The 14,356-nt window shown below is 43.7% G+C and overlaps 1 protein-coding gene across 5 annotated transcripts in view; it reads right to left on the bottom strand.

Annotated features, from left to right (window-relative positions):
* LOC147010515 (uncharacterized) overlaps positions 1–12,008 on the bottom strand; it is a 77,110-nt gene extending 65,102 nt beyond the window's left edge. For all 5 annotated transcript variants that reach the window (XM_085859431.1, XM_085859427.1, XM_085859430.1 and 2 more), the window contains exons 1-2: positions 11,761–12,008; positions 11,557–11,613 (exon numbers count right to left, since the gene is read on the bottom strand). In XM_085859431.1, the coding sequence (XP_085715557.1) occupies positions 11,557–11,613; positions 11,761–11,922 (219 nt within the window). In that variant the 5' untranslated portion in view covers positions 11,923–12,008. The remainder of the gene's footprint in view (positions 1–11,556; positions 11,614–11,760) is intronic.
* Between the last annotated feature and the right edge of the window lie 2,348 nt (positions 12,009–14,356).

Genomic DNA, 14,356 nt, shown 5'->3' with positions numbered 1-14,356 from the left:
AATCTTCCTTGGTGGAAAGAAACGAGGTTGCCAAGGTTACCAACTCCATCTACTGCGATATCTGCACACTGAATCCATACTCCGTGCAGAGCGTCGGTGTTGCCTAAGCAGTTTCCTTGGCTATCGGGAACAATCCTGGACGGGTCGCCACTCCGACACAGTATACCAGCAAGCTGGCACTCATTTTGCCGACCTCGGAAGGATGACAGGCAGAGTCAACCCCACCTGGTATTAATTCAACAGTTGAGTGGGATTTGAACTCAGGATCATAGGATTCCAAGTCCACCACCCAAACCATTAAGCAAACACCAGGCATGCACATTGAATATTTACACTTAATTCCCGTTTCTACCAATACACTCATTTGAGGTGACATGCAAACAAAACCGTCAGTGTCGGGTACCCTGCGAGTCGATACAAAAAACCCCGACAAGGTGTGCTGCTCCGCTGTATGAACGAACCTACGCCATCAATGCATCGTCCACGCACCACACGTACACAATACTAGCCCTGGCGAGGGTCTGCGATTGCTCTTGGAGCACCTACAAAAATAAATATTATATATATATATATATATATATATATATATATATATATATATATATATATATATATATATATATATATATATATATATATATATATATATATATATATATATATATATATATATATATATATATATATATATATATATATATATATATATCCTGGTGTTGGCGCAGTGGTTAGGGCAGCGGCTTGGGATCCAAAAGGTCCTGAGTTCAAGCCCCGTTGGGCCACTGAATTAATACACCAGGGGGTTGACTCAGCCTGTCATCCTTCCGAGGTCGGCGAAATGAGTACCAGTGTACTGGGCCGGTGTATACCCTGGTTAAAATAGGTCTACCATATCCCTGTGTCGTAATAGGCGACCAGGGTTGCGTCAGGAAGGGCATCCGGCGTAAAACATGTGCCAAATCACTATGCAGATCATACGGATGATCCGCTGTGGCGACCCCAAACGGGAGCAGCCGAAAGAAGAAGATATATATATATATATATATATATATATATATATATATATATATATATATATATATATATATATATATATATATATATATATAAATAAATAAAATAAAATTCTCCAAGAAGAGGTTCTTCAAACAAAGTTGGTACTGTAGTCTGTTCTACTCTTTTTATTTCATTCTGTGGAAAAGAAAAACAACAATTTCAACTGCCTCAAACTTGTATCTTATGTATATATATATATATATATATATATATATATATCTTATGTATATATATCTTATGTATATATATATATGTATATATATATCATATTTGAAGCATTATTGGGTTTTTGAGAAGACTTTTTGAAGTGATAGTGGGAGGACAGGAGCCCAATGCACAGTGCGAGATGAAGAGAACGAAAACACAGTGAAACGAGTTGTATTGTTGTTTTTTGCCATACCATGCGCTTTTAGCAAACCAAATGACCACATCCTGGGCCTCACTGCCCTGCCAAATGCTGATGTACACAGCAGGAGACAAACATTAAGAATGAGGAGGAAAAGATAAAAGTGAAATCTCACAAACACACACAGGAGGATTCCACACGGCACACACAGCACGCTTTCAGTGGGAAAAGGGCAACTGTGGTCGGTATATGTGGAGCAGGTTGCCAGATAATGGAGTGAGCAAAATTACAGATGAGTAGTATGAAAAGGATTAACACAAGCACCAATAGAAAGGAGATCTAAAAATACACTTTGAGGATAAAAGCAGGAATGAAGCTCCATTTTCTGTCACATAATGGAAGGGGAGAACAACCTGTAGGTCCTATCAGCATCGGTGTGTACTTGTCAGTATGAATAGTTGAAGTTGGAGCATCAGGTAGTGTTATAGTACAGGAAGGATGGTCAGAATTCATAACCTGTACACAAACCATTCCTTGAAAAAAATAAAATAATACAACTAGTAAGTATATTTATAAATTAAAAAAAAAAAAAGAAATTAACGTGGAACGGCTCGCGATGCTCACCTCTCCACACGTCCTTGCAGAGATCGACATCACGGTTGCTGTGCTATGATTTACAATCATCAATCAAATTTATTTGTAATATTGGTGATCTCTCTATCGAGTGCAGCCTATGACTGCTGGTTGCATCATTGGTTGGGACGCGGCTATGCCGCTGATGCAGTGTCCCCCTTACCAGTACACTGGTACTCATTTTGCCGGCCTCGGAAGGATGACAGGCTGAGTCAACCTCCTGGTGCATATATTAATTCAGCAGCCAACGGGGCTTGAACTCAGGACCCTAGGATCCCAAGCCACCACCCTAACCACTAAGCCAACACCAGGCTTAACCCTCTAGAGCCCACGAAATGTTCTGGGTGAACAAAAAAAATAACCCCTGGGGCTCCAGAGGGTTAATATTGGTGATATTATATTTATTTGTGATACAAGAAGGTCCAAGTGGTCGAAATCACAAAGGGTTAAAGCGGTCTAATCTGTTTAAAGGGTGTAAGTGGTCGAAATAGTGTTATGGTCGAACAGGTCTTTTGGGTCCTCGGGGACAAAAAGGGTCTTCAATGGTCAAAACGTACATTGCAATAGTACGTAATATAGACGTATGTGCAGTCTACAACTGACATTCAAACAGTACGTAATTAATAGACAGTCACACAGCTTCACTGTGAAAGGAACATTCCAATAGCACATCATTTATAGACGTTCATGTTGTCTGCATTGAACATTCACACAGGATGTGATTAATGGGAATATCGTCTTCACGGACTGACAGACGGCTTTATGGCCTCATTGTGCTTTTTGTATAACTATTTATATACACTGTATATATATATATATATATATATATATATATATATATATATATATATATATATATATATATATATATATATATATATATATATATATATATATATATACGTTGTTCATCTTTCGGCTGCTCCCGTTAGGGGTCGCCACAGCGGATCATCCGTGATGATCCGCATACTGATTTGGCACAGGTTTTACGCCGGATGCCCTTCCTGACGCAACCCTGGTCGCCTCTTACGACACAGGGATCAGGATTTGGGTTTCGCCATGATTCCGGGCTGCTCTACACCCTGCCCAGTGCAGAATCCCCCGTCCTCAAGCGATCCTCCAACCCAAGCCTCCAAGTCGCCGGATTACAGGCGCACGCCACTACGCCCGGTGTGTGTATATATATATATATATATATATATATATATATATATATATATATATATATATATATATATATATATATATATATTATTGACACCTCCCACACTCTTCCAGCTGAAGAAGCTGCATAAAGCAATCCAAGAAGGCCTACACAATGTAAGCACTTTGCTGTTTCAAACCCTTCCCAGAGTTCCTCCACAGTTATAAAGACGTTCACACATCGTACACATGAGAATCCCAATGCTACACACCCCATCAGCTGCTGGACCGGTTTCATCACTTATTGGCGAATCATCAGCGACAGCAAAGACAGCAATGCATACCAATGAGGATCCCAAGCAAGTGCTTACCTTGCGTAGGCCTTCTTGGTTGCTTTATGCAGCTTCTTCAGCAAGAAGAGCATGGGTGTTATATATATATATATATATATATATATATATATATATATATATATATATATATATATATATATATATATATATATATATATATATATATATATATATATATATATAGTTGCGAGCCAGGGACCGGTGGTGAGAACGACCACAAGGTGGGGGAAGTTACGTCATCTCCCAACAGACTCCCGGAATTGTAGGCCGTTGCTCACGGATAACTCCGTGAGGCGGCGGGTCGCTTAACCGACCGTGGACGCCAATACCTCCACCGCGTAGCGTAGGGTTTTTTTGTCGAGAATCAATTTACCTAATTAGGCATGCGGTGTCGTCTCCCGGGGAACCACGCCCTCGGCACGTCTTGCTCGAACCGGGTCACTCTACCGACTGCTGTAGAGTTCCAACTACCGACTGCCAACTCCAGTTTGGGTACAGTCGAGCGGAACTTCCAAAGCCGTGCTGGCTATGATGAGCAGATTAACGGGAACAAAGACCCGGCTAAAACTCAGATCCGAACCATGCTGGACCAATGAAAGAAAGAACGGAAACAAACTGGGAACATTTCTACAATTATTTTATTTACAGCAAGAAGGACACAGAGCAAGCTTATCGTGGATATACAGGAAACTTACAATGATTGAAAACACATGCAGTTCTACTTAACAGACGGCAAAAAAAACACACACACACACACACACACACACACACACACACACACACACACACACACACACACACACACACACACACCCCAGGTGAATTTCAAGGAACCTTGCAGACAGGGAGAGAGACGAGCTGGGGTCGTGGCTCGGCTGGGTACTTGCAAGTTGGAGGGAGGGGTGCTCCGTGGTGCGGCACCAGCCAATGTCGTGCAGCTCGGCCCGCAGTCACACGCGTGGGGCTCGTGTCCACGGAGGAACCCGAGCGGAGTCCCAGGGCGGGGATCAGGATCGTGGACAGGACCCAGCGAGAAACCGGTCGAGGTCGGGTGTCCTCAGTCGTTATCGGAATCGACTCCACCAATGAAGAACGGCCATGCACCACCACCCACAGACTCATGAAAAAGCTCTCAGTCTGTCAATCCTCCTCGTACACCGAACTCAAGACTCCAGCAAAACTCCAACGAATGCCTGAGCGGATGCAGAAATGAACTGAGCCTTTTTACTGAATTCCCACGAACGCGCTCTCAGAGGGTCCCTTCGTAGTCCATCAACCTCCCTCAGCGGGGTGGGGCCTTGGTAAAAACTGACGTCACTGTCCGCCCTGATTGGACGGGGCTCCCATGGGTCCGCCCTTTCTGGGCGGGGCTTCGGCCACTCCACGCATGTTTGGGGAAGGTGAATGACGGTGCAGCCACACTGTGTACGTTTGGGGAAGCCAAGAAGGAACTACTGAAAGAAGATTTTGCCTCAGCCAATGGGCCTTCGGATACAGCACGTGGACAGTGGATCGTGATGGAGGATGGGATATAAAGATTTATTACCCTAACTAAAAAAACATCGCAAAGCAATCCTTCGATTTCCCACTAAACACGAGGAGGGAATCTGTCTACACATATACTTAACGGCATAACTTTGGGTCAGCTGTATGTTTGAATGCATACGGTTCCTAGAACCGTAACTATATATATATATATATATATATATATATATATATATATATATATATATATATTTAAGGCAGTTGGAAATTGTTTTTCTTTTCCACTGTATCAACTTACCAACTACCAACTTTGTTTGAAGAACCTCTTCTTGGGAATTAATTTTTCTCCAAATTGAAAAAATAAAAACAAACTGCAATTATATTTTCCTCAATGTGAATACTGCATTGTGTTTGGTTTTGGCCACCACATCTGAGGAAGGATATAGCTGCTATAGAGCGAGTAGATGTATTCAGGGCCTAGCTTGACGAAGCTATGAGGAGCGATGGAAGGAGACAGGACTTTATACATTAGAAAGGAGATTATTATGAAGAGATATGGTAGAGATGTTTAAGATAATGATAACCATACACATAAATGCAGAAGAGATTTTTATTTTTTCTTTGGTAGAATGTGCAGTGACAAGACCAGGGACCAGAGCTTGAGAGTAAATCGGACTAAAGATGGCAGTAAGGTCTTCCACTCAGAGAGTAGTTAAAACATGGAATGGTCTCCCGGGAAAGGTAGTGACAGCAGAAACAGAAAGATTCAAATTCGACTTAGGTACCTTGAAGCATCAGAGCTAGAAGAGCACAGTGATGTTTGCAGGACTTGGAGGCACCTTGCGCATGGATCAATGATTGGACATGTTTCATGACTGTTTTCTATAAAATGGTCTTGTCAAAAGGTGAACGTTTTGTCTGTGTTTATTCATTTCACACCCGAAACCTACCCCCCCCTGCCAAAAAAAAGAAACAATATAAAATGCAACAGAACTAGACATAACTTGACGTCATGACATCACCCGATATGCCTCTGCCCAGATTATTACATCATTACAGGATACATACTTGTACCAAGTTTGATTTAAATCCCTACAACTGTACTTAAGTATCACATTTTTACCTGACTTGACCTCTGACCTGTGGATGTCAAAATCGAATCAGTTCATCTTTGCACATGAACATTCACTTGTACAAAGTTTGGTCAAAATCCCATCATCGGTTCACAAGTTAGCGCAGTAACAGAATTTTTACCTAATGGGACCTATGACCTTCGACCTCTTGACTCCATGATCTAAATCAGTTAATCTTAACATCATTATACATACTTGTACCGAGTTTAGCTTTGATCCCTTCAGCCGTTCTTAAGTTACCGCAGGAACGAAAACCCATCATGGATAGACAGACAACCTGAAATTAGTCAGCGGAGGAATGAACGAATGAATAAATGAATACATACATACAATGTATTATTAAGTTAAATCACAATCATTTTTGTCACATTATTTGTGTGTATAAACCCTTTTATTGGCAGAACAGCAAGACTTTCTTCACGCAGTGTATCACCAGCAGCATATCTTGCAATCACACTGAACTGTGACAAATGGCTTACGTCTGTTGACTCATCCAAAGCCAGGGAAAAGAACGGCGCTGTATTTATGTCCTTCACTTGCGTTTCCTCCACTTGGTTTGCCATCATGATGGTACGATCATGAACAGTTCTTGCCGACAGAGGCATGTCTTGTATCCGTTTGATTATCTTGTCTTTGTTCGGAAGATCATCAAAAAGTTCATTGGCGACATCCAGCATGAACGTTTTTGCATACTCGCCATCTGTGAATGGTTTTCCGTTCCTCACTATTGCTAAAGATCCAGCAAAGCTGGCGGAATTATAGTCACCTTGCCGGGTCCATACGCGGAGTTGCTGCTGGCTGGCTTGCACCCTGCTCAGTAGCTCTTGGCACGCTTTCTTTCTGCTGTCTCCCACAGGGTATTTTGATGCAAAGGTAGCATGGAGCGTGTCGAAGTGCCGCTTTATATTCGACCGTTTCATCGATGCAATTTTGTCATTGCAAATTAGACACACCACAGAACCTGCTCTCTCCACAAAGGCGAATTCTTCGGCCCATTCGTCCTGAAATGTACGATACTCCTCATCTTTTTTTCTTTTCGCCATCTTCTTCGTCGAAGGGTTCGCTTTGAGCAAATGAGAGAGAGGGAGATGTTGACCCAAGTGAGTCTGGCTGGCCTGCGCACGGGCTGACATACTCGAGAGGTGCGGCGCGGCCGGCCGACTCTGGGATGCTGTCGCCTCAGCGGTGGCGCGTGATTGGTCGAGATGAATTCCGTGACGCGTCTCGGCGGCGGCACGTCATTGGAGGAACCGAAATCACTACTCGCGTCGGCCGCATGACTGGACGAAACAAAAACCGCTTCAGACAATTCGGAGGTGTTTTTTCTTCTCTCCTTCTGCCAAGTTCAGCCCTGCACGTGAATGAAGCACGACACCATTCAAAATATAGGTAAAGCTTCTGCGAGAAATATTGGGCTTTCCAAGTTTCAAACTCCAATTTTATCTGCGAGCCAGATGCAATCATCAAAAGAGCCATACTTGGCTCGCGAGCCACACGTTCCCGACCCCTGCTCTAGATGGAAAGCTGGTCGACGCGACAAGACGATATTCATGTACATGCTATCAATCAATTTAGCACAATAACTACGATTATCACAGCCCTCTTAGTTTGCGCCCAGAAACCCGCCTTGTGAAATTTCAGGCATGTTTCCAAAGAGACTCCAACAAATGGCAGCCCTGGTAATTGCATTTATCTATTTGCAAAATATTTTATTTTTTTATGATGCTGTAAGACATTCTCCTTGGGCACAAAAAAAACAGGTCCCTCGGAGGTCCAGTTTCGGAGGTATTGATTTTTTTGTACAGTCCACAATAAGTGTACGATGTAAAATAAAGTATTTTAGCTGTTGCTAAGCAACGGAGGTGTGCATAGCAACCATTCATTTTTGTGTACATGCTAGCCACATTGTACACATTTCACCCAAGGTTCATCAAAATCAGACTCTTTCTCTTAGAGATATTCGCAATTAACCGTTTCTGCAATGTTCGACATGTACTCGCCCAAAACCTGTCTCCTCCTACAAATATTTTTTTGTTAGGGCTGCAAATTGGCATGAAGGGAGCAAGATAGATTGTGCACAGAACTGTATAGTAAACTTCGATTTTTCGATTTTTTTTTTGATTTTTTTTCGATTTTTTCACCACTTTGAAGGGCTGTTGCTAGGGCCCAGGGTCCCATATTCGAAAGCACATGATTCCCAGAAATAATGGTCCTACCTACCAAACTTCATTGGAATCGGTTGAGTGGTTTAGCCCCTAGACTTGACCAAAGTTTCGCGGACAGACAGATGGAAATGTCCAGAAGAAGGGTGCTCTAAGAGCAGCATATATATATATATATATATATATATATATATATATATATATATATATATATATATATATATATATATATATATATATTGTTACGGTTGTGGAAATTCAAAGAACACCATTCAGGTTTCCCAGAGATCAGTTATGTCGATAAGTGTGTGTTCAGATTAGATTTCCCCAACGATGTCTAAAGGGATTTATTCGTGAAACCGGGCTGTGATCTTTGAGTCAGCTATTATTCTTTTCTATCTTTATTTTGAACAACATCACCACAACCACCTTCTCTAAAACGCCAAACAACCACTTCAACAACCACAACCACCTTCTCCAAAACGCCAACCAACCATGACATCTCAACCACAACCACCTTCTCCACAACCACCAACGTTCCTATAGACAACGCCCCCCCCCCCCAACGAACAGCATCTCCACCACCCAACACGATGGATCCTTGACAAACAAAAACACCAGAGAACAATGGCGGCGGTTAAAGAACAAAGTGCTCCGAAAAGAGAAATGCCGATCACGCCTGGAATTCCCCCCCCCTCCCCCGCGCGCCGGGAAGGGAGGGGTGAAGCTCTGAGGCGATAAAAATGGCGCGTAGAGACGCCGAGTTGAGTTGAGTTGGGGAGAGGAGACGCCGACCACCAGTGGAGGGCAGTCGGGGTCATCGGAGCGCAGCGAAGCCTGGAGTGCCGCCAAGCCGGCAGTACCGTGCCAAACTGTGGGTCAGTGGACACAGCCGGAGAGAAGTCGCCAGCCGGCCCCAAGACGGTCCGAGCAACGCTGAGGAGCGGGTGGGCATTTAAAAGAGCATCAACTCGTAAAAGAGCAAGGCCCGTTCGCTCCTCTGAGGCGTCGTCGGCTAGAGCCAATCCACCAGGCCGCACGGTGGGGCCTGGACCAACCGAGTTGCCGTGTTTACGGCGAAACATCGAGGGTCGCCCAGCGAGTCACCACGAGGGTGGCAGGTAACCAGCACGGCCTCTCGGAGCTCTTGCGGTCTCCACAGCTCCGCGAACATTAAAGGCTTAAGGGTCCAGTTCTGCCCTTTCCTTTCCGGGGTTTTCTTTGTATGAAAGTTGTGGCGCCGTGTCCGCTAAGTAGAACTGTTAAGTGCATGCAAATAATAAATAGACAAACGGCTGTAGGTCTTTGTTTACTCGTGTCTTGTCCCTACCCCCCCCCCCCAATCCAATGCATTGCATTCGTGTTTGGAATACCTGCATTGCTTCGTTGACTGCATAGTGTGACAAATAAATGTCATTGTTTAAATGTTCACCTGCTCGTTGCGTCCCTTTCCTCCATTGAGCTGCTGTAATTACGTACGGAATATTAGTTGGCTTTTAAATAGCCGATAAAGTAATCGGATCCAATGGGGCTTGGCGATATACAATAGCTCGGCAAATCGCAAACGGAACGAGCTGCTTAAGAACGGCTCGTTTTCGTGCAGGCTCCGTTGAGGTGTAAATCCCCAGGATTTCTGACTGCGCGCATACTTAGGTAAATCGACAATTCGGCGATCGGACCCTGTCGCGCGGACAGAAGAGTTGGCTGATTTATGGTGTGGTTAAAAACACACCCGTAGCTGGATTTCGGCGTTGATCCGAAAGCTGCGACTAGGATTGCCCGTCCGGTGGGCGCGTGGCCGCGATTAGTTAAAAGCGGTCTTCTGCACGCCGAACGGGTGGAGATCCACAACAATATATACACAAGCCAGGAGGTGACATGGGTGGTCCCTAGACTAAGGCGAATTTGAAATATGTAGATAAGAGAACACATCAGATGGCATTTTTGCAGTTCGTTGTTGCATATAGGAACATGACGAGCAACTGTCCATTCATCCTTTGTGTTCGATTCCCTAATCCTACGTTAGGGAATCCCAACGTGAATGTTGGGGTGAAAGCATATATTGTATAGTAATATAATTGCATACTAGTCATACAGTTTTTGACGGATCGGGCTGAAAATTTTTGACAAAGAGGTTCATTACAGTGCGCATAAAACCGTCGAAGCCGATTTTTGGTTTTCGAATGTTTTTTTTTTTCAAAGTCCCGTTGCTAGGCAACTGTGGTGTCCATAGCAACGGTGCTCAAAAGCATTCAACTAGATCCTGGTATGAACCTACCAGTCAAGTTTCATCAAAATTGGTCGACTCCTCTGGCCTGCAGAGCTGTCTATTACATACAAACAGACAGACGGAAGGAAAACCTGAGACTAAAGGTAGTCTCGCGACCACCCTATATATATATATATATATATATATATATGCCACATCTCACAATGGTGAAGAATCACAATTTTTTTTTGTCTTGGATTCAGATCTTCCCCAAAATCTAATTAATTTGTCCTTGTCAGACACTCAACTTGTCCACCAAGTTTCGTCCAAACCCGTCCATAACTTTTTGACGTATCCTGCTCACAGACAGACACAGACAGACAGACAGGGATGATAACACAACCTCCGTCCCCCTTTGACGACGGAGGTAACTAGACCGAGTAATCAGATTGCCGACCCTCGTCAGGAGTAGTTTACGTGGTTTTATTAGTATGTACTTTATGGACGGACTCATATTCGAATTGTAAATACTTCATGGAGATGGTCGTTTCAAACAAAAAAAAAAACTAAAAAAAGAAAAAAAAAAAAAGATAACGTGTAATACTTGGGACCACCAGATGGCGCTTGTTTCCTACGTGAGCTGTTTGTGTGGACACACAGACAGACAGACAGACAGACAGACAAACGGACCCCAATGCAATTCCAACTCCTCCAGCGAGAGTGTACATGTTTCAGTGAAGACCATCTGGTACATGGGTCGCACGTACTTCACACCATCGTAATCAATGAACGTGACGAGGATGAGGATGAGGATGAGGATGTGCACCTCACCACCAAACGACACAGCCCAACAAAGCTTGTCTAACAAGAACACACGCACGGATTTTAACCCGACACCAGAATGCGGGATCGTTCAACAACGTTCAACAACACAGCGCAGCTGGTGATCATCATCGTCATCATCATCACGGACAGGACTCCTCGACATCGACACGTCACGTCCACCGTTGTCCAGGAACCCCGAGGACGCGCTCACCGAGTTCAGCAGACAGGACAACGCTCGAAGACTCAGTCCGGAGATCCGCAGGGCGGGCTGCACACGTGGACACACAAACAGGACTCCATCATCAATGGGTTTCACCTCAGATCATGGAGTCGGGAGTGGTTGTCATGTAACTGCGGCTCATCTAGATTCTAGATCCACGTCGTTCTGTGGAAACTACATTCGCTCCCAACTCACCTTGTCCTTCCCCACGTACCGCACGGGTGTGTCCGCCTCGTACTCTCGCCGCACGAACGTACCTCGCGTCCTCACACTTGGCCGTACGCACAGCAACCACAACAGCACGCACGACAATCCCACGTTAACGAACAGCCACAGGGTGACCGCGATCATCTCCATGGTTTAATGACAATTGAGCGATTCCAAGGCTTCACCAGGAAACGCCACACCCTCCTCGCAAACCTCGCCCCACCTTAAAAATAAATATATCGTTAAAAAAAAAACCCATGAATCACCTCCTCCGTCTCATGTGTGGTCTATCTAGAGCCACAGGCAGAACTTCCGCACTCTTCCTTTATTTAATTATATCTTTGTTTACGTCATCTTGTTCGATTTAATATCCATAATGGACAACAAGTCTGAAGACGACGATGGTTCACGAGCGGTATTTGACGATGCAGATTGTTTCAGAAGTCAAGGATGAGACAATGTGATAATGTTTGACCAAGTTATAAAAATGATCAACATGATGTGGTACGAGTGACGGGTTATTTGCTGCAACATGTCGAAAACCCGGTTTCGTTCAACAACTTTCAAAATTTGACCTTTGCATAACCTTTAAAGGTCCCAAAACAATGTTGTGGACATTAAAATAAGGAAACAGGATACGTGCTATAGCTTACTGGAGTTAGTTCGTCGAAAAAGGTGGAAAACCCGGTTCGATTCCCACAACTTTGAAAATTTGACCTTTGCATAACCTTTAAAGGTCACAAAACAATGTTGTGGACATTAAAATAAGGAAACAGGATACGTGCTATAGCTTAATGGAGCTAGTTCGTCGAAAAAGGTGGAAAACCCGGTTCGATTCCCACAACTTTGAAAATTTGACCTTTGCATAACCTTTAAAGGTCACAAAACAATGTTGTGGACATTAAAATAAGGAAACAGGATAGGTGCAGGGCCGGATTTATGTGTTGCGGGGCCCTGGGCCCTCGAGGTACGCGGGGCCCTCTCGGGGCCGCAGCCATTTTTACTTAATGTATGCTTATAAGAGTATTCATATATAAATGCACCAACCTAGGCTGGGCAAAAGAAAAAAAACCACGGTTTATGTGTAAAAACATGTATTTCAGAAACTACGAGTAACAAAAGTTTATATTCAAGAAACATCACTATGGATGAAAACAACGGAACAGAGAAAATAATCGCAAAACCAAAACGTGATGGTATCATCTCAAATCTCAATGTAGAAAGGTGTTTTTTTGTCGTTTTTGCAGATATGATTGCATTATTGAACACTTTGTGGTAATTGCTACAATATATTTGCGAGATGTTAAAAACCTACAGAATCCTTTATCTTCTTTTACGCCTGCGCAGTACAGAGCAAACATAGATTCAGGGCGGGCGTGTAATTTTGCAAGAATGAAATCGAGACGGCCACAGCTTGCTGGGATTGGGAAAACCCTCACTTTTTTCGTGTGACCTATTTCTGTGGTAGACCTTAAGATTGCGCTCTTGTGATCAGTGGAAAGGAAAAAAAGTAAGTTCAAAGATGTAAAATAAATGATAAACATAACCAAACAGATGCCAAATTAACAGGGATATTGAGTATTTGTTTCATGATTCACTGACCATTTACACAAACGAACTAGATTTTTTTCACAAACAAACAAAAGGGGGAAAATTGCAGAATTTCTTGTAATCTCTGCGTTTGCGCGGGGCCCCTGGAAGGCACAGGGACCTGGGCCGTAGCCCTGTGGGCCCTGCCCTAAATCCGGCCCTGGATACGTGCTATAGCTTACTGGAGTTAGTTCATCGAAGAAGGTCGAAAACCCGGTTCGATTCCAACAACTCTGAAAATTTGACCTTTGCATAACCTTTAAAGGTCAAAGGTCAAGGATTATGACCTTTGGTGCAAAACTTCCTCTGGAACATTCCAGGAACAATATAACGTCATATAGGCTATATGGCATTTCGCACTCCCCGGATTATCCATACTTTGATGAAATCAGCGTAAAAACAAACTTGAAGGGGGCGCCACGGGCAAGGTGTTCGAGAGAGAGCAAAATGGTTTCAAGACTTTAGGTGGGGAATGACCTCAAGATTATGCATAAAAAATATTGTCATCCGAGCTCTCAAAGTTTGGGCGGCCGTATGATTTTTATGTCAAAATTCGAAATTTTCGAAGTTCATGACCTTGTGACCTTGACCTTGGGACGAAAATGAAAAATCGAGCTCCGTGGGGCTACGCAGGTGCCATTTGGCTAACCAAATACCGAAACCCCTGCCAGATTCGACAAACCCCCTGGGAGAAGATGCAAATTGAAACCGGCTACCCCCAAAAAAAGATTTTTTGGGCGTGGCTCGGCCCATAATGGGCGCACCACGCCCATTCTCAGGAAAACACAACGAGATCATGATATAAACCTCCCACCAAAATTTTATCAGGATCGGATCAAAACCCACGGAGCTATGCTCAGGACAGACAGACAGACAGACAAGCCGGTAGGCAACGAGGGATTCGCTCGGATCGAAGCGCTGGATACAATGCTTTTCATTCTGACCGATCCACCGACGAAGATTCATTGCCAAGACGTATTGGTTCACATACAAT

This window comes from Eptatretus burgeri, chromosome 16 (assembly GCF_056783735.1).
Source record: "Eptatretus burgeri isolate ZD-2024b chromosome 16, Ebu_testis_v1, whole genome shotgun sequence".
Classification (NCBI taxonomy): Eukaryota; Metazoa; Chordata; class Myxini; order Myxiniformes; family Myxinidae; genus Eptatretus; species Eptatretus burgeri.
The sequence above is the reverse complement of the archived record's forward strand: the minus strand, read 5'-3'. Positions and strand labels throughout refer to the sequence as shown.